The sequence below is a fragment of the Aethalodelphis obliquidens genome, unplaced genomic scaffold (assembly GCF_003676395.1).
Source record: "Aethalodelphis obliquidens isolate GAN/ISIS:26980383/991018 unplaced genomic scaffold, ASM367639v1 scaffold55, whole genome shotgun sequence".
Lineage (NCBI taxonomy): Eukaryota > Metazoa > Chordata > Mammalia > Artiodactyla > Delphinidae > Aethalodelphis > Aethalodelphis obliquidens.
The window spans coordinates 12,339,312-12,365,056 of NW_020837999.1; the positions used below are offsets into that span (position 1 = coordinate 12,339,312).

Below are 25,745 nucleotides of genomic sequence, written 5' to 3' on the forward strand. Positions count from 1 at the left end.
AGCCTCTTATGTAGTCTTGCTGTTTTCAATTTTATTCCCTTCCAATCAGGCATCTGTAAAGCTGCCAAAATGATCTAAGACATAAATCTGGTCATGTTTCTCCCAAGCTGGAATAATTTCTATAGCATCCCACTGCTTAAAGAATTGATTTACTCATTCATTCAACAAATATTTACTGTTTAATGAAAACAGATATGATGTTAGGCGCTGAATATATTATAGTGAATGAAAACATTTAGAGAACACGGAGAAAGATAGGCAGTTAAACAAACAATCCCTTAAATAAACGTATGATTACAAATTTTGACAAATGCAACGAAGGAATATAGCAGGTCACAAAGAGAAAAAGAGGGGAGAACTATTTCAGATTAGAATGTCATATTACTTTTGGGAAAGTAATATCTAAGTGAGTTTTGATGAGTACAAGTTGCTAAAGGGAAAAGCATTTTTGGTAGAGGGAATACCATATACAAGAGATTTGAGAGGGAAACGAGCTTAGAGTGTTAGAAAAATTGAAAGAAGGCTTAATTGGCAAGAGCTTAGTGAGTGAGGGAAGGGGCCAGGTCATGTACAGCTCTGCAAGCCAAGTGGTATGGATTTAGATTGCCTAAGGGCAAATGCACACAGTTTAAAAGTTTTAGGCAGATGAAAGACATGATTAGATGTACATTTTTAAAAGTTCACTCTGGCTGTTGGTAGAGAAGAGATACAGCCTGAGTGGATGTGAGGAAACCAGTTAAGAGGTTACTGCATTAGTCCAGGTGAGAAAGACAGTTGTGGGAAGTTTCTGTTAACTTGTATAGTAGAGGTTATCTTTAGGTAATATAAGCCTATAATGTAGAAGTCCCCAGTACTTTAAAAGATGTCATCCTGCTGAACAAAAAGGCATGTAAAAGCTCAGGATTTAATTCATTTGGATATACTGTCATTAGAACATTTCTGCTCAGAGAACTTATTGCAAAGCTACATTGATGACGGTCTATCATCATGCAGCTTCTGCCAAACCTATGCAATATCTGACCTTTTATATAACATCTCTACTCATATGACTAAAAGGCATATCACACTTTACATGGCCAAAAAAATAAAGAACCTTTTGATTTCTGCCTCCGAACTAGTTTACCCTGGTAAATGGCACCATCATTTACCCAGGCATTGATGGCAAAAATATGGGAGTTATCCTATATTCTCATCTCTTTCTGTCATATGCCGTAACATATGTACATTAATTACCAACTTAAATATAATATTCAATGTAATTCTATGGAAATTATTCTGTAAGATTAAATAAAATATGAATTTGGCTACAAACTCTCTGGTAGTATTTACATTCATATAGCCTTACCAAAAACAGATTATTTCATTAGAGGGCAGTTTTAAACAGTAGTAAAATATATTATAATATAGTGCTATAATTGTTTTATACCTTAATTATTCTTTACTGATAATACCTCTACAATAAATGTATAAAGATAAAGCACGCATAATTTCTTAGTTCTCAAATTCATTTACTAATTCATTCATTCCTTCTCAAGAACAGAAAAATCTATAGCAAATATCTGTCAACTCAGGTCTATAAAAAATAGTAAGATCAGATGTACAGAAGTTTTCTAATTTGTTTCGAAATTAGTTTCTGAATAATTCTCTAAGAAGACAGTTAAAATTAGATCTATTTCACACTAAATAGGTACTTCCTCAATATTTCATTTCCCCGATACTGTTGACCTATGAGTCATCCTACATATGTAAACTTTTAGCCAACTAAAGTTTACGGCTATAGCGCTAAGTTATTCTTTTTTAATTTTTTAAAAATATTTGTAAAATCTACTTCATCAGCCTCCGCTCAAGGCTTCAAGGTGGATTCTATACCTCTCCTACTTCAAAAGTGCAAGTGGAAGTGGAAGCTACTTTCCCTTCTGATTGGTGGCTTTGGAGTTTATCTCTGCATTCATAATTGTATTCCTTAAAGTTAAAGCTATCAGGAGTTTAACTACCAGATAAGTGAGACACAAAATCAAGTATCATTATTATAGCAATGCAGTAATACAGAACATTACTATGTTCAAATAACTTTTTCTAAATTAGCCACTAGGTAATATGCTAACCTCACATCCACAGTTCTACACAATTTTATGATAGCTAGAATTAAAAAAAGGATCGATATTATATCCATTATAATACCATTATAGGAAGAGATTCCAAAGTTGGCATAAAGGGCCAAAGGTAGAAATTAGCTTATACAGAAAATAATTTGTATAGGCCAAGGAGGCCCTTTGTGCATAATACCACCTAAGGTAATTCAGCCCACAAAATACGGACTATCAGACCATAATCAAAATGAAATGCTTTGAAAAAGTGAGAGAGAGCTTGGTTTATGCATTGCCATAAAACTATGGATGGATGGGCATAGCGCATCTCCTGTTGCACGCACCCTGTTGCTCGTCAAGTGACATGGATCCGAGCTGTTTGTTAACCACAGAAGAAGGAGAATCTGAAACAAAAATGAGATTTCAACTTAAAAGTAAGCAGCAGAAAACTGCACAGCAATGTTATGATCATCTCTAAGCTTAAGAAACAAATGTATAAGGTTGGGGAATAGAAGTAAGTACTGTGGTGTGTTTCCCAAGCAGTGAGTAAGCAGGGCCATGTGCTTAAGATATGTTATTCCAGGCAAGCGTTTAGCAACTTTGAGAATGAGTTGAGAAAATATTCTTCTACTTCCATGCATATACCTTTTATCAAATTCATTTAGCACAGGCACAAGGTGCAAGGTAGATAAAATAGAAACAGTGTATCTCCCTCGCTAAAGGGAAGACTCCTTGATCTTCTCAAGCCCTCTCTCCAGCTCCTCAAGATGGCTTTCATTTTGGATTGGAGGATTCAGAGCCTGAAATAAGATGTTCACTACACTTAGCTAGATGTTATCTTGAGCTGAAAAAAGAGCTCCAGTGAAGATTTATGACAAAGAAAATAGTTTATAAGAGAAATATTCAATGAAGTAATTACCATTACAGAAACATAGATGACTTTTAAAACTCTGTGGTATGTTGTGCATGTTAAAACTGTACTGTGAAGGCTTAGGTTTCTTTAGGTGCCCGGTGAGAAAAGGAAAAGAGAGGCAACGAGAAGGCTTATGGTCTGGGCTTCATGCTTTCCACCTTGGCTTCAAACAGAACATTTTATTTTTATCCTTTGGATTTCTATGTACAATAATTTGTTTTATAAATAAATGGGTTCTATTGCTTGAAAAACACTGGTATAATGAAAGGCAGCATGATAAAATGGAAAAGCACCGGTCTAGAGTTATTCAGTGTTGATTCCAACCCTGGTTTGACAATAATTAGCTATGTGACAGAGGACAAGTCCCATTTTTAGATCCAACACTCTCCTTCCTTCCTGGTCATCCTAGGGACCTGGTAACTAAGAAAGGCACTGGGGAACAGAAGGAGGTGGCTACTATTCCTGGCTTGGGTTCTAGTGTGCTAGTGAAGCTACAGGAAGAGGGAAAATGTGGATAGCAAGCATAGCTCTCTACTAACTGTAAGAACAATTCCTAGTTTCTAACAGCCTATGCTCTGTTCATAGAAAATGCTGTTAATAAAACAAAAACTCTGCACTTTTGACTGATCGGTTTCTATTCATAGTGGCACATTATTCCCCCAAATGTAAATATTTTGATTTAAGAGTGTCCTTAACTCAATAGCTAAGAGTTTCTTAAATATCCTTGATTCTCAGCAATTTCATACCACTTGACTGCTTCAGTCTGTACACTTTAAAAAGTCTGAATTCTGCTACTGGGACTACTGGTATCAATCTTAAATTGTCTACCTTCTGAGATAACCAGTGTGCTCATAGATTTTTGTATTACTAGATTTTGATAAAGCATGATCATTATTTAAATAATAGCTTTTACTTAAAGTATCCTTACTTATCACCTCTTCATCAGAATATTCAGCTCAACAAATCTGTATTACACAAAAAAGAAAGCAGGAATGATAGTATTTTAATCGGTTCCCTAATCTAGCCATGCTTTGCTTTGCTTTTCTAAGACTTCTCAAATATCCATCTCAGAGTTAGATACAACATTCCTATCTATGTTCTTTTTGAAGAGCAGATGAGTCAGTCTTTAGAGACAAACAAAATTATATTCTTTAAGAAAAACAATAAAAATGTGACTCACAGTGAAATAAATATTGGAAAATCTTCCTAGAAAGCCCCTTATGAAATATTTTTTATCCCTTTGGATTTGTTATACACTTCATTATACTCTCATTAAGAACCCTCAGAAAAGTAACAACTCTCCAAGCAATCTTTTTTCAAATATTTAATATTTTCATGAATATTATGGAACGTACAAATCTTATTAAAGTGCATGTTATGTAAGCTTTTAAATAAAACACATTGAGAAAGGATCTAGAATGCTATCATCTCCACAAAATTGTGTGTTTTCAAACTCTTGAAGTATTTAAAATATTAACAAAGTTTAGGTTAAGACAAAAAGATATTAAGCTAAAAGGGCTTCTGTTTTGGTTTTACAGTCTGTCACAGATATCGTGTATATCTGGGGAGTTGTCGTTCTTTCCATGTTGAAGACCAATCTTTAAGAAGAAATCCTTCTTGATCATTGCTTCCACTCTATTTTTAATTTTGGATACCATGCAACTGTTTTTGGAAGGATTACTTTCCTGTCACATAAAACATTTGAAGTAAAATGTTTCTGTATCACTAGATATTCAGAAATACAATACCCATATCTTCCAACTTACAGAAATATTTCCAAATGTTAACACAATAGTCATCAGAATATCTAATATTAAAAAGACAAACAAGTATTAGTTCAATGCTGATTGCTTCAGTGTTTGCATACTCTATTCCATCTTTCTGTGAAATGTCTTCTGGAAAGCACTATCACAAAATAAAAATCTGACCATATGGTCCAATGATAATTTATTACAAAATGCAATACAGTTGGTCAGCCTATTGGAAATATCTTAGATTATTATTATTTTTAAAGTAGAGATAAACTTTAAGCAAAAGCTCCTTCAGTCTAAGCTCAAGGTGTCTCATAGTTAATTACTGTGTATCTCCAAAAATTTCGTGTTTTAGTTTTGAGAAAATTCTTTAGCCCCTTGACATCTGAACTTTTTCAACTGTAGAAAAAAATAAGGAATTATTATCTAAGTAACAAGAACTCTTTAGTCAGACTCCCTGGGTTCAAATCTGGCTTTCCTACTCAGTAATACTGTAACCGTGGGCAAGTTATTTAACGTCTCTAAGTCTCAGTTTCTCCATCTGTAGAATGGGGATAATTACAATATCTACCACATACTGTTCTTGCGAAGATTTAATGAGATAATCCATGTAAACTACTTAGACAGCATATATGTTATTACTTGCTTGTTTTTCAGAAACATGGTGTTGAATGAAAAATGATGATAGGAGGCTGTTCTGAAAAACATGGAGCATGGTCCCGCATTTAAAGTGCCAAGAGACCCATCACTGTTTTGCTCAGGACCCTATCATTCAAAGTAGTTAAGAAGTACTTGCAGAACTATGTCAACATTACATCTGATTTACTAACTGCTTATGTTATTATAATCACTAAAAACCTGGGTCAAACGCATCTGTTTGAGAAGAGCTACGTGTAACTGACATCACAGACACTGTGGGGAACTGGATGTTGTATAGAACCTGCTTGCACAGGACAGGGTAAGTGCTGATTTTTTCCAATATGGCTCAGTTTTGAAAAGCCCTTTAAAATATTCACCAATGTTTTATACCCTTTAAGGGGTATAAAATTTACTTTTTTCTTTTCCAATCAGCAAAACCGTGCCATAAAGTGAAAAAACAGTTCCTACCTGACACCCTCTCTAGGCTGGCTCCATGCTCCAGTGGGGCTCTGTGGTGGTTGGGCCAGTACCAGCAGACTCCACAGGGTGTTGTCACTCTGAGCAGGAGCCAGCAACCCATGACTTCAGGGGACCTGAAATGGAAAAAAAGAGTTGGGTTTAAAATCAGCCATATGCTGAATGCCTCTGCCATAGCTGTTTACGGCATTCATCTGATAAACACACATACAGCTCATTCAAAACCCTGAATGCGGGCTTCCCTGGTGGCGCAGTGGTTGGGAGTTCGCCTGCCGATGCAAGGGACGTGGGTTCGTGCCCCGGTCTGGGAAGATTCCACATGTCGTGGAGCGGCTGGGCCCGTGAGCCATGGCCGCTGAGCCTGCGCGTCCGGAGCCTGTGCTCCGCAACGGAGAGGCCACAACAGTGAGAGGCCCGCACGTACCGGAAAAAAAAAAAAAAAAAATACCCTGAATGCTATCAACCTTACATGGCCATAAAATGAGGACATCTTGAGGTAGTAAGTTAAAGTCACTATAATTAAGATAGTCCATTACTATGTGTACTGTTCTACTTAGGAGTATAAAAACTTTATACAGTATTCTCTATCCCATTCTTATGCCATCTCTATAAATTATGGCAGGCCACGCTACTTAAATAAATCAATAATTGGGAAACTGAGGCATAAAGCAGCCAAACGACCTGCCCAAGGTCATTTGTCATAGGGCCAGGGACAAGAACTCAGTCAGTCTAACACCCAGGCAGTGATCTGATGAAGGCAAATTCATCGCTTTATGATTAAAAAAAAAAAAAAAATGGAAGACTAGAAATGAGTTGTGATGTATTTCCTAAAAGCCTAGAAAAAAGTGCACTTTTTAAAAAAAACTAAACTGAAAATATTTTTAAAACATATATACACTGACTTCGAAAAATAAAAAGTTTGGAAATTAGCTATGAATAATTATCATTTACAGGTGTCAAAAATTCTTTTAGAGGAGTGGTTTTCAAAGTGTGCTTCGAGAGCAGAGGTGGCTTGGGGGTGGCAAGAAGGACAAGGAGTTGGGTTGTCATTTCTTAACTCTCTTTATGTTCAATCACAACAGTGTCACTTTATGTATTTTATATTAGAACTTCTCCATGAAATTCTGATTTCACAGCTGAAAAGAAGGGGGGGAAACCATTGTTTAAACATACCTTAACATCTATCTTATTTAGCTCATTTTAAATAGCACTTGGCGCCTTGGAATGATGTTTTAGTTTCCAACTGCCAAGAAATATTGCCATCACGCGCCTTCCCATTTGATCTCATTAAAATGTAGATTATTTCTATAAAATGGCTTGATGGCTTGATCCCATTTTCCTACAGAAATTAGGTATTAGGCAGATTCATCTTACACTTAGCCTTTCACAAAATATTCTCATGAGTCCTATATTTTGAAAAGAGAATGAAGTATTTATCAGACAATGTAATCATTCAGAAATTCTACACTTGTTAAAATTTCTTGGTTTCCAAATCACATTAATGGCTCCTTTGAATATCTTATACCTAAAAGGCTTCAATAGGTGAGAAAATGACAGAAGTATCATTTATTGACAGTATCATCACTTGCTGACACTGTGAAGACAACAACATATAATGGGAAAATGTTTTATGAGAATTGCAGTCTTCTAGTGTTAAAAAGTTAAAATCTAGAATGTTAATTCTGTGCTATTCTATATTGATGATTTTAGTAGTAACATCTAGCATGAGTGAATGGATCAATTAATGTCCATAATATACATACACAAAATTGTATTCATACATCATGAAGTATAAGAAAATGTTTTGCTAATTGTTATTCAAATAAAACCTATCTCCCTGTTGAATTTCATAAATTTAATTCCTATTCTGTATTTTTATAATTTGAATGTTTTGAAATGAAGAATTTTGCATTAAGTCAACTCATCTTTCCTCGCATCCAAAATTTACTAAATGGACAAAATATATATACTTTATTAGTTGCCCTTTGTAACAAACTAACAATACATTATTTAACTGTTCTTAAAGTTTTTAATTACCAAATAGTGTTCCTAACATATGAGGATAGAATAAGATAAAAGTAACACTAACAAATGAACCCAGGCCATGTTACAGGTTAGACTTACTAGGGGTCTCATGTGAATGCTATGTTAAAAGCGTATGACATAGATGACGTATTTCACCTTGTAGGTGAAGGGAGCAACATACACTGAGTGACAGCACTAAGGGCCTCTAATATTGGTCCACGTGGGCAGCCTCAGCAGCCCAAGTAAGTTGTTTAATAACAAAATTAAGATAACATGCTTCTCAACTTCAAAACTGGCAAGGCATCTAACTCAACTTTGGCTTTTTAAAATATACTGGTTATCAAACTAGGCACTATTTAATAAGAATGATGCTTAGAGTTGGGAAAAGAGCATCTTATTTTACAAAGACCATATAATCACACTAAACCTTTCTGATTCTATAAAGAACCTGCTTTGATTCAAACTGATAAACTAGATATAAAGACTGAGTGTCAATATTTTCCTAATGTCCACAATGTACATTTCCCTACTGATAATGTAGACAGTCTTGCTTTATATTCAAATTCACTTTAATACTTGGTTTGTTATCTGCTAAATTTCAGTATTTAAAAAATATTTATACATGTAGGGATGCTTTATCTTCCTTCTTATTGTTTTATATGTTGTATATTTTTACTTTTAAAACCCCTGAGCTAGAGTTTTATACACAGCACAAAATCATAGCAAAATTTTTATCATTAAATGTCACAACTGTAATCTAATCAAACTTTCTTGTGAGTTTTAAGTATAGGAAAAGATTTCCCTATAGTAAGAGAAAAAAAAAAAAAAAACCGACAGAGAGAGAGAGACATCTTCTTTGCTTGACTGATATTCTCTCTATTAATATAACACTAAGTTAAAAATCAGGTCCATAATTTGTTCCAAACATCACACCTACATTGCAGTTATTTAAATCTATTTTATTTCACCATGGTATTATATAATATGCTTTTATTACCACAGCACTTAGTGGAACAGATATTTATAAACTGGAGGTTGTCCAGTTCTACCAATAAACAGATTAATTCCAAGTAATTTAATCAGAGTTCTCAAAGTGACTAATTCCCAACTCATCACTCCTTAGGGTGCCAAAACAAAGTGTATCGAAGTAGTATAATCTCGTTAGTATGACAGCACCTACTATAGTACCTATAGTACAGGATACATAGTATCTACTATCCATCTTGAAAGAATTAAGTTGACAGATTATTTTATGTGATACCTTTCACTAATTCTTTCAACGAATGTTTATTGAGCATCATGAGCTTTTTGGCCATAAAAAAAAACTTGAGCCACTAAAATACTCAACGAAAAAGAGAGTGACACAGATTATTACTGTCTTATCAGAGTTTTATCACATAAAAACAGGAACATAAAACTGGAATATTTTTGTTGCCCTGTATACCAGAAAGTTGATTATGTGTAGGAGGAATAAGTAAGCAAATATTGAAAATTTTCAAATAATTACAGAAGGGGATGATTGAGTCAGCATGCTAGAACAGCCAAACAACATTATAATTCTAAAATCTATCAGTACTAGGTTTATATGGGAATAGAAATACTGGTTAACTTTCAAAGCAAAAAAAAAAAAGAAGAGGAGCTAGGAGCCATAAGTACAGTTATCATCTCAGCATATAGGAAATTTCAACAGAACTATCAATGCAGGCTCTAAGTTCACTAGATTATCACATAGTATCTCATTAGCCATAAAAGTAATAAATATTTGCCCTTCTCTAAAACTACAAATAAAATAATGGACTATTTTATATTTGTCTCTCTAGCAAGTGCTGCTGCCAATCTGTCCCTCTAGCATGTGATGGTAAACTTCACCATATGCAAGAAACGGAGGGAAAAGCTGCAAGCGCATCAGCTTTCTTTGGAAGGGGAAAGGGGAAGCATCTTATTACACAGCAGCAGTGTTAAAAAACCAACTCTACGAGCTGCTTAAGGACACTGGACATTAATAACCTGAAGCCTGAGGGTCCTGTGAAGAGCCCTCACGAGAAGACTGATCAGAAGTGGAAGGCTGTTGCTGGGTACGCACAGCTAGCTCCTGCTGCCTCTGCTGCTCAGCCTTCTTAAGCCTCAGTTGTTGCAGGCGCTTACGGAGCAAAGCTATCTCAGGCCCCCTTAGAAATTCTGACACAGATAGGAAAAGAAAGGTGAAAAGATAGTAATAAAACAGAACATAGTAAGAATCTGATTATACATTAAAGACAGAAGGGTATAAATAAAACACATGTCTCACAGAGGAATACTAAAAACAAATTACTCAAAAAAATTACTGATCATTAAATTATGAAAAACTATACATACTTACACACCCAAATGCTTCTATTTAACTATGATGAATTAGACACACAGAGTTCTCTAAGAGTATTTAAGTAATTAAACGGAATGAAAGTAAAGTCTTCCATAAGCAAAAGTGAACATTGCTTTCCTAATTGCATCTCTTTTTACAATACTAAGAAAAATTGAAAAATATCAGTTACCTCATTTACTCTATATACAAAAACTACTAATTTCAATCAAATAATAATTAAGATTATGAAAAAGTTATGCATTTGGAAATAACTCTTGAAATTTATTAGTAGAGAGCCCTTTAAAAAGTAAAAGTTTTATATTTTTCAGCTAAAATACTTCTTTTTATGTTGGAATTATCATTTACTTTTTCTTTTGAGCTAAAAAATATTTACATAATCTTTAACATTTTCTTAAACTTTTTCTGAGGCAGTGGTCACAGATAAAAAATAAAATTAGTATAACATGAAATTCTGCAGAGAATACTGAGTACCTACTAGGTATGAGGCATTGTTTTAGGCTCTGGGGATAAATAAAACATTGAACAAAAAAATAGTCCCTACTCATTTGTTCTGAGAGGAAAACAGACATCACTGCACACATACACACACATATATAGTATACATGTATGCATTTATCTGTGTCAAGTAGGGATAATTGCTATGAAGTAAATTGGGCAGGGTAAGGTCAGGGTGATGAAGATTGTAGGGGAGTGGTTGTTGTTTTATGTATGGTCATAAGGGAAGGCTTCTCCTCCTAAGATGATTTTTGAACAAAGACCTCAAGGATGTGAGGGAGTAAACCACATGGATATCTGGAGGAAGAGTGTTCCAGGCAAAGGAAAGAGCAAACACTAATGTTCAGAGGGGGAAGTATATCTGGATGTGGGATATATACTACAGGTAACGGCAGAAAAATTTGCTGATAGTTTAGATGCAGAGTGATCCCAAAGTTTTTGGTGTAGATAACAGGAAAAATGGAGTTGCCATTTATTGTGACGGGAAGAATAGAGAAGGAGCAAGTAGTATTAGAGGGAAGAAAAAAACTAACAGATATCCGAGTGGAGAAACTGAGTAGGGACTCACTGTAATAGGCTAGAATTCACCAGTAAATGTGGATGTCACTGATGATGTTACTTTAAGCCACATTAAGAGAGTAAGTCATAATAAAGAAGTCTAAGAACTAAATTCTGGGACACTTCAGTGTTTAAGAGAAGGAAGAACAGGAAGAGTAAGGAGAATCCAGTGAGGAGGCTGGAGAACTGAGTGAGCCAAGTTTTGTGAGCTCAGTGATGAAAGTGTGTCAAGAAGGATAAAGTAAGCAGCTATGTCTGCTGATACAATGAAAAAGATACTGACCGAGAACTAACCACAATGAAGACTTTGACAAGAGCCGTTTCAGTGAAGTCACAGGGGCCAAAACCTGGCTGGAACAGGTTCAAGAGAAAGGGGAAGTAAAGAAGTAGAGGGACAAAGCATATATACTTTTTCTAGAAGTTTTGCTGCCTGTGGGGAACAGAGAAATCGGCTGATTGTTGGTGGGAGAACAGAATCAAGGGAGGTTTGTTTGTCTTAGTTTGGGAGATAATTCATATGTTTGTATGCTGATGGACAACGTTTAATTGGGAGGAGGAAGAAAGATAATGAATGAGAAGTGGGCAAATGCGGGAATGATGTCCTTGAGTAGACCAAAGGAGGTGAATTACAGCGGATAAGAGGAGGAATTGGCTTTAGATAGGTGCAGAAAAATGTCATCCACTCTAACCAAAGAGGAGGCCGAGTATATGAGTAGAGATTAGTTGTAGGTTTGATGGAGGGAGCACATGGAATTTCTCTCACTGACACTGACAGCAAATTATACAAACTACCAAATAACTTTCAGCCTCTTTTATATAGATTGTAAGAGTGTAAAATTTGGTTTGTTGTTTCAGAATCAATCATGCCAGAGACACTAACCTCTTGTTACCATGTCCCCTATTTATAAAGAATTTTATTCAATTGGCAGTTAAGGTTTAACAATTCAAGTGTCATCATAGTCTCTCACTGCTAGTTCCTCCTAGAAAATTCTCCAGTACCAAGTAGGATAGTATTCATTAACAAATAAATTGTGACGCTCAGTAGTATAATGCCTTCTTTTTAGGTATATACATATCCCATAGTTACTGTCAGCATAGTAGTAACACTTTTAGCAACATAAAATAAAGCATTATTATGCAGCCATAAAGTTTGTCATTTTATACTTCAAAAGAAATTACCATAAAGAGAGAAATTACAGATATGTCAAGTTTTGTTAAGAAAACTGGAAAAAAAATTCACCCAACTTCATGGTTGTTTCAAACCCTCTCTCTTGCACTGCCAAATGTTTTATGTCTCCATCTTAGACCCACTAGGTGATGTAGCAAATCAATAGCAGGCTCTAAATATAAGCAGTGGTGCTCTGTAACTTGTAAAATTAAGATTTAGTTACCAAAAAAAAAAAAAGATTTAGTTATGATAATGTCATGAACCATTAATTCAATGCTCCCAGTGCTTTTCAAAGAAGAATTTGTTTGCTTATTTGAAGGCTGGTTGTATGCCTCCCCAGCCAAGTTTAAAAAAAAAAAAAAAAAAATTGAGGCTAGGGAATGAAGTCATCACACAGCTAACTAGGAAAGGCAAATATTGAATTAAAAATTCCAAGCAGAAATACCCGTCTAAACAAATAGTTCTGCTAGCAGTTTGAAGTATTAAAGGCACATAAGACACATACACATTACATCTTTTTAAAAATGTATAAACAAACATATATAATTTGTAATATGAATAAATGCTTGGAGAACTAATTTTTGTTAACATTAGCCAAAATCGAAAGTGAATACACTGAATACCTTTGGGTTGAATTTTAAAAACAATAACAAAACAATCCTCAATAATGAGTCAGGAACTGCTAATGGGAAATTTGTACTTTCATCTCCTGAAACTACTAACCTTGCTCTTCTTGTTTTTTTCTGAAAGACTCTAGGCTGGTCTCCCTAATGACAATTCCCACTGATGGAAAAGAACAATAAACAATAGTTGAGCCAACAAAGGTCCATTTGGTTCTAACCTCAAATCCTGCCTCTCTTCCAATACATAGGGTCTTTTGTCCTGGACACTGGATTATTTTTATATCTAATTTGGTGGTACTTTATCTGCTTGCTATCAACTGTCCCCCACTCCCAACTTGCTCCTTTGTCCAGGTGATCCTTGTGTTTTTTTTCTCCTAGAACTGGTCACTCCTTTATTGACTTCCAAGTTCCTCTGATCTCTTCTTTAGTTTCCCCAAAGTGGAAGTCACTAGCCTAATATTTCCACTTGTTTCTAATCTCTAAATTGCCTATATCTCATCTGACTAGATCCTGATCCCCTTTAAGGAAACTATAAACTGAATATCTGGGCTTTGAAAGGTTTGTTTTGCTATGCCATACAACAAAGTTCTTACTTCCCCAGGAATTTTTCTACAGAGCTCAATTCAGCTATAACAATTATGAAAGGACCTAAATAAATGTATAAACCTGAGCAGACACAGTAATTTGTAAATAAGCAGGAATCCACATATAAGCCATGAAACACTATCTTTAAAAAATTCAATTCTCATGGTCTGAGTGGTCCATTAATTAGAAACACATGGATCCTTTAGGTGACTCACTTCTCAAGGTGAGCCCCCCAAACTGAGTTTTGTATGTACTGATATCCCCACCCAATCCAAAGAAACCACCTTCTCTTTCTTAGATTAAAGTAAGACCAAAGGAGGCAATTAAACTATAACACACTGGAATGAATGCCTCATTTAACAGTCTCTCATTATAAGAAGCTCCTTACCATGGAAAAAAATTACAGATAACCCACAAAATGAAGACATTTCTAGACTTAGTTTAAGAAACAACTAAAAGTCTGATAGGCATTACTAAGAAAGAAAAAAATATTTTATAGTTACTTTGAAATACTTTTTATAAATAAAACTATGAGGATTTCATTTTAACCTATATAGTTTCAGCTCACAGTCATACCTATCTGGTTTTTAAATAGATAATCTTATAACCATATTTTCAAAGTTACAGTCTTTTGTTAAATATTCAAAAAAAGAACATGTATGACATAAGAATCAAAATGTTAGATTCTGGGTTATGTATATAGAATGTAGTTTCAAATGGTCTATGTGAATGAAAATAAAATTCAAGAATATGAAGGGTGAAGATGTCCAAATTGTAAAAAAAGATCTACCAACTGACTTCAAATTCCACTTCAGTATATTTTATCTTCCTAATTCAGCTACTATACCCAAAGCCAACTCTGTGGCCCCCTCTAGATACACTATTCTTCAGGTATGCATTTTATATATTAACCTCACTGTGGCTCCATTTCTTCTTCCTACCCATATTTCTGTCTTGATTTTATCATTTATCAAAATGATTTTTTAAAAGTATTTCCAGGGGCTTCCCTGGTGGCACAGTGGTTGAGAGTCCGTCTGCCGATGCAGGGGACACAGGTTCGTGCCCCGGTCTGGGAGGATCTCACATGCCACGGAGCGGCTGGGCCCGTGAGCCATGGCCGCTGAGCCTGCGCGTCCGGAGCCTGTGCTCCGCAACGGGAGAGGCCACAACAGTGAGAGGCCCGCGAACCGCAAAAAAAAAAAAAAAAAAAAAAAATGTATTTCCATAAGTTATCATAAAATATTTCTGGAACTAAGTTATTCAGTCTTATGTGGTCTGGACAGCCAAGGGCAAATAATGGATCCAAAAGCAATAAATGACTGGATATCCATTCACAGCATCTTCCCTAGGTATCATAAAATTTGCAGAGCCTACTGGAAACATCCAGAATGAATGAAACGGGACTGAAACTATAAAGACTATAATATAGCTAAATATTCTATATAGGTTATACTAGCTTAAAGATAACAGTCTTAACAGTATTACTAAAGAGTGACTATTGTTGGGAAGAAAAAGAGGCTTAGGTAGAACAAGATAAATAAAATCTCTGTCTTTATGAGAGCATTTTCTAATAAGAGAGAATAAGTCATAAATAAATGAATAAAAAATAAAATAATTACAAATTTTAATAAGTACTTTTCAGGAAATAAATAGGGCTATATAAAAGAAAAGAAAATTTTAGGGAGGATAGGAAAGGAAGATGAATCTAGCTAGGGTAGTTATCAAAGACCTCCCTTGGGTGACATTTGAGCTGAGAACCAAAAAAAAAAAAAAGGAAGAGCTTCTCAGGTACAGAGATCAGTAAGTACAAAGACTCAGAATCCAAAAGAAAGAGGCAGAAGAAAACTTGGCACATTCCAGGAACTGAAAGAAAACCAGTACAGCTGGAGCGTAATGATCATTAGCAAGTGAGAATGTGGTATGAAATGAGGCTAGAGACAGGCAAGGGCCCAGCCATATAGGTTCTTTTAGGTCCACAGTAAGGACTTTGAGTTTTTTCTCTTGTATTTATATTCATAAACGCAATTAGAAGGCTTTGAAGGGTTTTAGACAACAAAACTATATAATCTGATTTTACATTTTAAGATACTCATACTGGTTGCTGCATGGAGAATAAATTATAAGGGAACAAGAGTAAATGAAGAGAGATCAATTAGTGGACAACAAATGATGTAAGATGGAAAGATGTAGAACATATTTTAGATACAGAACAGAACTTCCTGATGGATTGGGTGTGGGACATGAAGGAAAGCAAGGAATCAGTAACTCACAGCCTATTAAAATAAGCACATGAGCAGTAGTTACAATTTACTAAGATATGAAATGACCAAGATGAAAGAGATTAGTGAGACGGGAAGGATAGGAGGATAAATTAAATTTCAGTTTGGACATGTTAAACCTAAGATGTCCAAAGATAACCAAAAAGAAGTCAAATAAGCAGTTGGACACAGGAGTCTATAACTCAGGGTAGAAAATCAGATTGTCAATATACATTTGGGAATCATCAACTTAGAGGAGATATTAAATGCTACGGGAATTGATGCAATTAACCAGGGATAGAGTGCATGTAGAGAAGAGAGCACAGACTAGGGGTTTTACTAAAATACAGAGAATTATAGAATAAGAAATATCAAAAATGGTTACTGAATACCAGCCAGAGTTGCTAATAAGAGTTAAGTAGGCAAAAGTGGTGTCATAGATGCCAAAAAAGGAAAGTGTTTCAAAAAAGAAGTGACAGGCTATGTTAAAAGCAACTGGGTTAAAAAATCTACTAAGTACGAACAAAGAAGTATACTTTAAAACAGGCAACATGGAAGTCACTGGTGACTTTGACAAAAAGGTTCAGTGGAAAAGGAGGTTAAAAGGCAGAGTGGAGTTGGTTGATAAATAAGTAGAAGATGGTAAGAAAATGGAGACAGTATATGTAAGCTATTCTTTTGAAGACTCTGATTATAAAAGGAGCAAAGACATGAGTCTGGAGGGGAATATGGGACAGTTAAGAGATATTTTTAAGACAGAAGATAATTATAGAGCATGTTTGAGGTGGAAAGGAAAAATTCAGTAGAAAAGGTAATAATAAAGACGCAGGAGAAGGAGCAAAGTCCTTGAGAAGCTGGAAAGAGGTGCACTGGCCAGCTTTTGTTAGGAGCAGATACACTTCTTCCCAAAATGGGACTGCTTCTGTCACAGACAATGTGAGTCTAGATGCTGGAAAGTTGGGAGATTCAAAAGAAGGAAAGTGAACGCTTTTTTTCCCCCACTGTGAATGAAAGAAGGTTATCAGCTAGGGGGTGGGATGAGGGTAAAGGGCGGTGCTAAAAGTTTGAGAGACTTGAAGGTGTGAAACAGACATTCTGTCTAGGTGCTGAGCAACAGTGTTGGAAGACTGCTTTAACGCGGAGCGCCCATGAAATCTGTGGTCGTGAATTTCTTCACTATCAGTGGCTCAGCTGCAGACTAAGAGAAGGCAAATAATTAGGTTCAGTCAGAGATGGAGTTTTGCCAGGCAAGTCTTCACATTCCCACTGTCCCTCTCCCTCAATCCGGTAAAAGTGACAGAGGAAATGCAAAGGACCTGAATGAAAGATACAAACATTTACATAAAGAGGTATACACAGCAAGGCAAGAAGTTTGTTTTCTCCATCTCTATGCAAGGCAATAATAGAAATCATGGTTCTAGGGTGATACTCCCACCTACATGGACAATTCCTACCATCCACAAACCCATCTGGACTTAGAAGCGAATAAAAGATTGAGAAAAAAAACAACACAAAACATAAAGAGCATTAAGTCCTTATTGTCAAAATGCTAAACTCTGGGATTATGAAAGGCCTATTGTCAAAACAATCACAGACATAATCTTTAGATGTTACATCTAATATCAAATCATCTTCCTCAACAGCAATACTGTCTTGGTAACATGGAAATATCCCAATTTTCCATAGTTTAGTCAGCCAAAATTCTTTCCATAACCTACCAGTTAAAAGTATCTCCTATGTTTCTTTGAAAAATGTATAGACAAAAGTGTCAAGTCATGTTCAATGTTGCTTGATCATCACAAAAATGTTGTTTTCTATTTCAATGATTCAATGAAATAAATAGTATTCAAGTATTTAATACTTACATCAAATATTAAAAAGGATTTAGTAATTTCAAATGTAGTATTAGAATGTGTTAAGTATCTAGGACAAAAAGGAAAAATGAAATTCCATACTAAGTAGTTTACTCAGAAATGTGTTTAAGAAACAATTGGAATCAGTTAAGATTCAGTGGAACGTGAACATGAGCTAGGGAATCTTCTTGCTAAGTTTTGACCAAACTTATAATTGATCAGAATCTTTAAGACTATTCCCAAGAATGCTATCACTTTAAAAAGTCTTGTTTTTACCAATGTTACCTGTTTTGAAAAGCAAACTTTTAAAGAATTCTGTCCAGACTTCCTTAACCCTCCAAAATATTTTATTTTCCCATAACTTGAAATGCTGTATCAATTAGAATGTGGAAAATCTAATTTCATAGCTCATCTTTAGGTTATTATTATAGGTAAATTGTACACAAGTGTTATTTAACAGCCACATAATTGAGTCTGGCTTCTATTCCCAGAAACTGAAAATGAATTACCAAAAATGGGATATACTGATAGAAGAGTGCTTAATTTAAAACACCCCATATTTGGTGATCTGGCATCAGATTTCAGAGAAGCAAGAATAAAGTGACAGTTTGGCAGTTAAGCTGTTAGGAATTTTTTTTATAGGCTTTAGCTGAGGCCTGCCAGATGTATCTTTAGTTGCTAATATTTTTGATTATATATCGAGGAATATACTTCCTTAGAAAAACTCAAAGAAAAATATGAATGAACATCTTGTTGGTTATTATAATTACATGTATATATTTAAAATGTCAAGTAAACTACAGACATATCTGCTAAAGATTACTATGTAAACACTAGCATATTCCATAGCTGGGGGTGGGGTGGGGTGTTTGAACATGAGGAGTTGTAATATTGAGAGGAAAACACAATTTTAACAGAATTTAGAAGTTGATTTTTTTCACTAACATCAAATACCAAGAAGACAAGGATTTGTTAAAATAATTTTTTCACGTAAATACAGGAGAAGTAATTCTTTTGGTAAATTGTATACATTGTTGACAAGAGACCATGTAAAATTCATCATAAAGAATGTATTAAAAGTATGTCATGATTTGAGGAAAAATAATAAAAAAGAACATAAATACAATGGATCTAATAATAATCAGGGCTATATTTTCACTATCACTTTAACACAGACAACCAAAAAAGCTTAAGAAAGATATTTTGGTCTATAAAAATAATTGTTAAGTCAAGTGCATTAAACTATGTCAAAGCACTATCTGCTGGTACTTACATTTTTTAAAGAACTGTCTTGTGTAAACTGAAGATTCCCGCTATTTGTTAAAATTCATGCAAGTGAGGCATACTTGAATTTTGTTTTTAAGTTACACATTCACATATTACATGTCACTCTGATCATTTATTCCAGCAAGAATAAGTTGATGTGATTTAGTATCTTTCAAAATAGCCCCAAAAGAAGTTTTCATTATCAGAAATCATCAGATGAACCACAGCCTATTTAAAGAGTAACATCCTCACCAGACTGATGATGTGTATGGTGTCCAGATGCCTCAACAGACTGCCTTTGTTCACTGACTGGAGAAGACAGCAAAGAAGTAGAATGAGGGCTTTCTGTAGAAGATGATGCTGAATGAGCCTGAGCTGACATCGCAGAGGATGTAGAAGGTTGAAGAAACTGTTCAGCTGGAGTGTCTACTTCCATAGCAGTTTCATTTTCACCCACTTCCAAATCAGTACTTGATGGGACCGTAGGAAGAGTTGAAACATCTGACTGACTAGTTCCACCTTCAAAAAACACATCATAATACAAATTCAAATACTAAATGCTTTCCAAAACTAACTACTCTAGAGATATGTTCAAGAAATATGTGCGCACATGCGCGTGCACACACACACACAGACACACACACACACACACAAACAGATAATTTCAGGATATCAAAAGCACCCACCAGGCTAATTAATAGGGGTAAAAAATCTACCTATGGCACATTCTTGTTGTAGTAATCAACCTTTCAAGCAAAATGCTCAGTATGGTAGCTTGACTTACACAAAGCTAAATACCAGCTTGAAAGATTCCTATTAATAATGTCTAGTTCCTTAAGTTTGAAGATGATGATTCTGATTTAATAGCTGGATAATAGGATAATGGACTTATATTAATATATTTCTACTCTAAAACATAATGTCCTTGGTAAAATATTTAATAAAAAAATTTTATTAACAAGAGTAAAGCTACAAATAGGTCATAACAAGATTAAGTTCCTGATTCCCATTTCATTAGCAGTAACGTTTTAACCACTAAAATAACATGATGCAGTCATGATTTTAAAAGGCTTGAATGTCTACTGTGTGTTGTGCTAGGCCTTGTGCTATCTGCAAAGGAATAATTAAGAATACTCAATAAACATTAAAAATTTCCTTGATTTTGCTTCAAATCTATATTATTAAAAGAAAGATAGAATGAACTAATCAAGTTCATGTCTTGCAAGATCCAACTACTACAGAATATAAAAATTTTTCTGTTAATCATCTTGATTTAAATATTTCCTAAATTTAAGCACAAATGTAATAACTCTTAAGCAAATCCATAGTCTAAGAAATTTTTTTAAGTTTGTATGCAGAATTTAACAAGAACCATTTATGGATGAAATTCAATAGCATTTTTCATTTTGGGACTTAAAACAGTTAGGAGTTAACTTTCACACTCCTGATTTTGGACAGAGATAAGTAACTTGCTAAAGACCACAAAGCTGGAAAGTAGTGAACCAAAATATGAAAACAGGTCAGCTAACACCAGACACAGCAATTGACAGCCATTGTATATAAGTAACCAAAAGAAGAAACTACTTAATTATATAAAACTTATCTAAAGAGTTTTTATCTGTATCCCTTCTCAGAGCACATACAAAAGTATTTACAGTAGGGGATATCAGACTCTCTTACTTTTTTTGAGAAAAGCAAAAAATGAAGGCTAGGTCTAGAGGAGAAAATTATACCAAATACCCTTTGTTCTCTACTGCTCCACACAATACAATAAGAACCTTATGATTACTAAAGATATAAAATATGGTATACATTGGATGATATAAATAAAACTGACTTCAATAAATAGTTTTTGCAGGTTTTCTGGTAACTTTAACTAATAACAAAAATTACCTCTGGGTCGAGATCTTCCTCGTCCTCTATTGCTTTGTGCGACTTCGCTTGCTTCTTCAAACCACCTTGATAACATGTCAGACATTCTCTGCATCAATGACACGTTGGGACTTTGCTCCCCTATGACAACACAGGTCTTATCAGTGAATTTAGGAATAGGTCAGGATCTTTCATTAATGCAAAAACCTTGATTTGAAGGCTTTAAAATGAAAGCAATTTTAAAAACCCAAATTGCCTAAATAAATTATATGACTGTATATATAAACCTATTAGGGCTATCCTCACATTTTATAGTAAATGTTTATATGAATGACTCTCCAACTCTATTTTGAGTTCCTCAAGAACAGGACTTACATCTCCTACATGTTTGCCAATTCTTAGGTACTTCCACACTACCACCCCTACCCCAACCCACATCTTTAGTTCTAAGAGCAGACAGCTAGGAAGGGCTCATGAATTCTAAGTTGAACAGATTGAAAGAAAAGTTTGACCTCTCACTTAAATTTCCTTAAACTGAAGGTTTGCCCTCTCACTTAAATTTCCCTAAACTGAATTTATTTTTATCATCATTTACTGCAAATTCCACATAACTGAAATTAACAGAAACCAGAAAATTTTTTATTTATCTCTTTCCTCCCGCCTTGTCTCCCCTCAAATATATGAGTATTTTCTTAAGGACATTTTCAAATTAAGTATCACATCAAATTGAAACTGTGACAATTCTATTTTACAATCATATAATTTAAAATGGAAATCATTTGTTTTTGAATTTTCTGTGAAAACAGATTTTATGCTTTATTACCTTTATATAATGTAGCTTTATATTTTAAAATATATTAAATAATACCAACAATAATATATTGGGAAATATGCTTTTGATCTTAAAAGATTTCAGAAATCATTAGAATAAGATTTTTGCTATAGATCCGTTTATTAAAATCACACACATTACTTCTATTTTAAATGTGCCGTCTTAAGAGACTTCCCTGGTAGCACAGTGGATAAGACTCTGCACTCTCAATGTAGGGGGCCCGGGTTCAATCCCTGGTCAGGGAACTAGATCCCACACGCATGCCACAATTAAGAGTTCACATGCCACAATTAAGAGTTAGCATGCCACAACTAAGGAGCCTGCCTGCTGCAACTAAGACCCAGTGCAACCAAATAAATAAATTATATATATATATATATTTTTTTTAATTCTGTAAAAAAAAAGTGTGCCATCTTAACACTCCCAAAATAGTAGTTTCTTATGCTTATCAAAGGCATCTGATAGGAGGAAAAAACAATTTTTTAATGTGCTCTTATAAAACTCTCAGATTGGAAACTGGGAGTTTTCATTGCTCTTTATATCAAATACAAAGGCAAAAATTACTATGTTTGATAATACCCAATGTTTTTGTGGCAAAAGACATTCTTACACTTTCAGTGGGAATACAAAAGAGTGCATACTTTTCAGAGGGTAATTTGATAACTATCAAAATTAAAATGTAATTATCCAGTGACCCACACATTCTACTTTTAGGAATTTATCCTAAGATACACTTGCACAAGTATGGTAAGATATGTATGAAGATGTTTGTTACAGCATCACTTGTAATAGTGAAAAAAATGGAAACAAGTTAAAATATTAATTTTTAAATACCATATTTTTTAAAAGCTGACCAAAGTATAGTTACCATCTCTTTCTCGTTCACTTTCAGGCCTTGCTCGGGGTCCAGTATCTGACCAATCACCACGAAGTCTCAAACGCTTAACTGGAGGCTGTCGTAACTAAAAGATGAGGAGAGAACTCTCTTGCTCAATTCTTAAAGCACACTGTAAGTCTAATAGATTCTTTCCATCTTCTTACTTCCTTTATTGAGATGCTAATCAAACTATGAAAGATAGCCATAAATATCCACTGATGTTGACAGCCTGTACTTATTATCTTCAGCCTAAAGTTTGAATGCAACTTTAAAATCATGTAAATGTGATATCGAATTCTACCTGTATCACTTTCCAACTGACAAGAGGAAAGTTATCTAACTATATTGAGCCTAAGTTTTCTATTATTATGATAAATATAGTCTAGGTAAAGTACCTAAATACCTAACTGGCAATAGAAGTAATCATTATTTTATTATTATTATTGACAATTTGCTCTCTGGTTCTCCCCCAGTACCTATTCCAACCCTGCATTACTCACCTCAGTGTCTCTACTCTACCTTGTTGCTCTCATTCTCAACTATTAACTTTTCCTCCTACTTCAGAGAAAATAAAGTCACTTCTATAGAAATGACATAAATTTCCTCAGCTGCATTCTACAACTTACCTATATCTACTTCTTAATTCCTTGCAATCTTTCTCAGGACATGGATCACTTGTTTTGTTTAAGCTTAATCTCTATCTGTGCTTTTTATTTCATTCCTTGAACAATTATTCTCTCTATATCTACATTCATCTCTTCTCTCTTGGTTCTTCCTCACAATATGCTAAAGGTTCTTATCATTTTTAATAAACAGAACACCTCAATTTCAAATTTCTATCCAGCTACACTCTTTTCTCATGCTTTCTGAAGCTTTACTGTCAAGCCTCTTTTAAAAAGTCTATATTCAGGGTGGGGGGGATCAACTGGGAGACTGGGATTCACATATATACACTAATATGTATAAAGTAGATAACTAATGAGAACCTGCTCTATAGCACACAGAACTCTACTTCACTGTACAGTAGAAACTAACACAACATTGTAAAACAACTATATCCCAATTTTTAAAAGTAAGTCTATATTCGTTCTATTTTTATCTACCACTCCTCTCTCAATTCATTGAAGTCAATCTTATGTTCCCATTTTTCCACTGAATTCATTCTCACCAATATCACCAGTGAATGATCAACGACTAAGTTCACTGATCAATGATAAAATGATTAAAACTCAATTTCCAATTCAAATGGCACCTTTCAGAGATTATTTTATTTGGTGTCTATGGCATCTGACACTCTTAATCACTCCCTTTAACCGTTACATTTTAACATCTTTTTATTGAGATATAATTCACATACCATAATATTTACCCTTTTAAAGTAGACAAATCAGTGGTGTATATTCACAAAGCTATGCAACTACTTGTATCACACTAATCCAGAACATTTTCATCACCTTAAAGAGAAACCCTATAGCTAACAGCAATCATTCCCCACTTCTCCCTCTACTCAGCTCCTGGCAACTACGAATCTACTTTCTGTCTCTATGGATATGCTTATTCTGGACACTTCATATAAATGTAATAACATAATATGTGGCCTTTTGTGTATGACTTCTTTCACTTAGCTTAATATTTTTCAAGGTTCATCCACGTTGCAGCATATATCAGTATTTCATTGCTTTTTATGGCTCAATAATATTCCACTTTTTGAATACACCACATTTTGTATATTCATTCACCAGCTGATGAACATTGAGTTCTTTCCACTTTTTGGCTACTGTGACTAATGCTGCTATGAACATATGGGCAAGTTTTTACGGGGACATGTTTTCAATTTTCTTGGGTATATATCTAGGAGTGGAATTGCCAAATCATATGATAACTTCTATATTTAACTTTTGAGGAACTGACAAACTGTTTTACAATGCACCTGCACCATTTTATACTCCTACCAGCAATGTGTGAGGGCTCCAATTTCTCCACATTTTCATCAACAATTGTCACTGACTTTTTTATTTTAACCAACCTAGTAAGTGTGAAGTGGTGCCTCACTGTGGTTTTGATCAGTGATGTTGAACATCTCTTTATGTGCTTAATGGTCATTTGTATACCTTCTTTGGAGAAATGTCTATTCAAATCCTTTACCAATTTTTTAATTAGGATACTTGTCTTTTCATTGTTGAGTAGTAAGTGTTCTTTATATAACATATTCTGGATACTGGATTCTAAATCATAAACCAGATATATGATTTGCAAACATTTTCTCCCACCCTGTGGGTCACTCCCTTTTATTTTTTTCTAACATAACATTCATTGATTTTTTTTTTTCTTTCACAATTAAGCAGGTTTTAATAGAAATCTGGTGACAGCTTAGCTGTAAATTTTCTATTTTCTCCTGGAAACCATACCAAGCAACAAGGAGAATGGGAAAAAAAAGTCTCCATCCTCAGCAAAGGAAACAGAAAAAAAAAAAAAAGAACCCACAAGTTCCATGTTATGTGTAAGTATGGTTAAAAGCAACTGAGAATAACAAAATCTGCAGAGGAAGTCACAAGTGTGACAAAGAATAATCATTAGATTAGAGGATGCCTAGTGTGGCAGTTATCTAAAATCTCAGACAAATAATCATTTCCAGAAAGAGAGAGCCTCACCCTGTATATAAATTGTACTTAGAATTAAGAGCTCTGTTCCATGGTTAGAAGAGAGAAATTTTTATATTATACAGGCAATGAACTGATGTTATAATCTATTATATCTATTATGATCTATAATCAGCAACTATTTATGGAACAAGATCTTCAAGTTAAAAACAGTCCTAAGTTTGATTTTTTGATATATGCGAAATAACCTACTCAAGAATCCTGAAAATCATACAACATTCATTCAATCAGTCATTCAATAAAAAATTTTTTAGCACCTTTCATGTGTCAGGTACTACTCTAGGTATTGGGGAAAGATCAATGTATAAAACATACAAAAATTCCCAATGTCACAGAGTTTATAGAATACATGAAATTAAAAAGTAAAATATACAGAGAAAGTGGTAAGTGTTACAGAAAAAAATAAAGTATCAATAGAAAAGGGTGATAGGTAGTACCAGATAA

General features: G+C 34.4%; 1 protein-coding gene across 11 annotated transcripts in view; it reads right to left on the reverse strand.

Moving 5' to 3' along the window:
- DCAF6 (DDB1 and CUL4 associated factor 6) overlaps positions 1–25,745 on the reverse strand; it is a 168,535-nt gene that overhangs the window by 60,918 nt on the left and 81,872 nt on the right. For 5 of the 11 annotated variants that reach the window (XM_027086395.1, XM_027086397.1, XM_027086396.1 and 2 more), the window contains 5 exons: positions 22,633–22,726; positions 20,954–21,073; positions 19,313–19,579; positions 9,900–10,070; positions 2,432–2,491 (listed from right to left, as the gene is read on the reverse strand). In XM_027086395.1, the coding sequence (XP_026942196.1) occupies positions 2,432–2,491; positions 9,900–10,070; positions 19,313–19,579; positions 20,954–21,073; positions 22,633–22,726 (712 nt within the window). The remainder of the gene's footprint in view (positions 1–2,431; positions 2,492–9,899; positions 10,071–19,312; positions 19,580–20,953; positions 21,074–22,632; positions 22,727–25,745) is intronic. The other 6 variants (XM_027086401.1, XM_027086402.1, XM_027086398.1 and 3 more) reach the window with 2 other exon arrangements.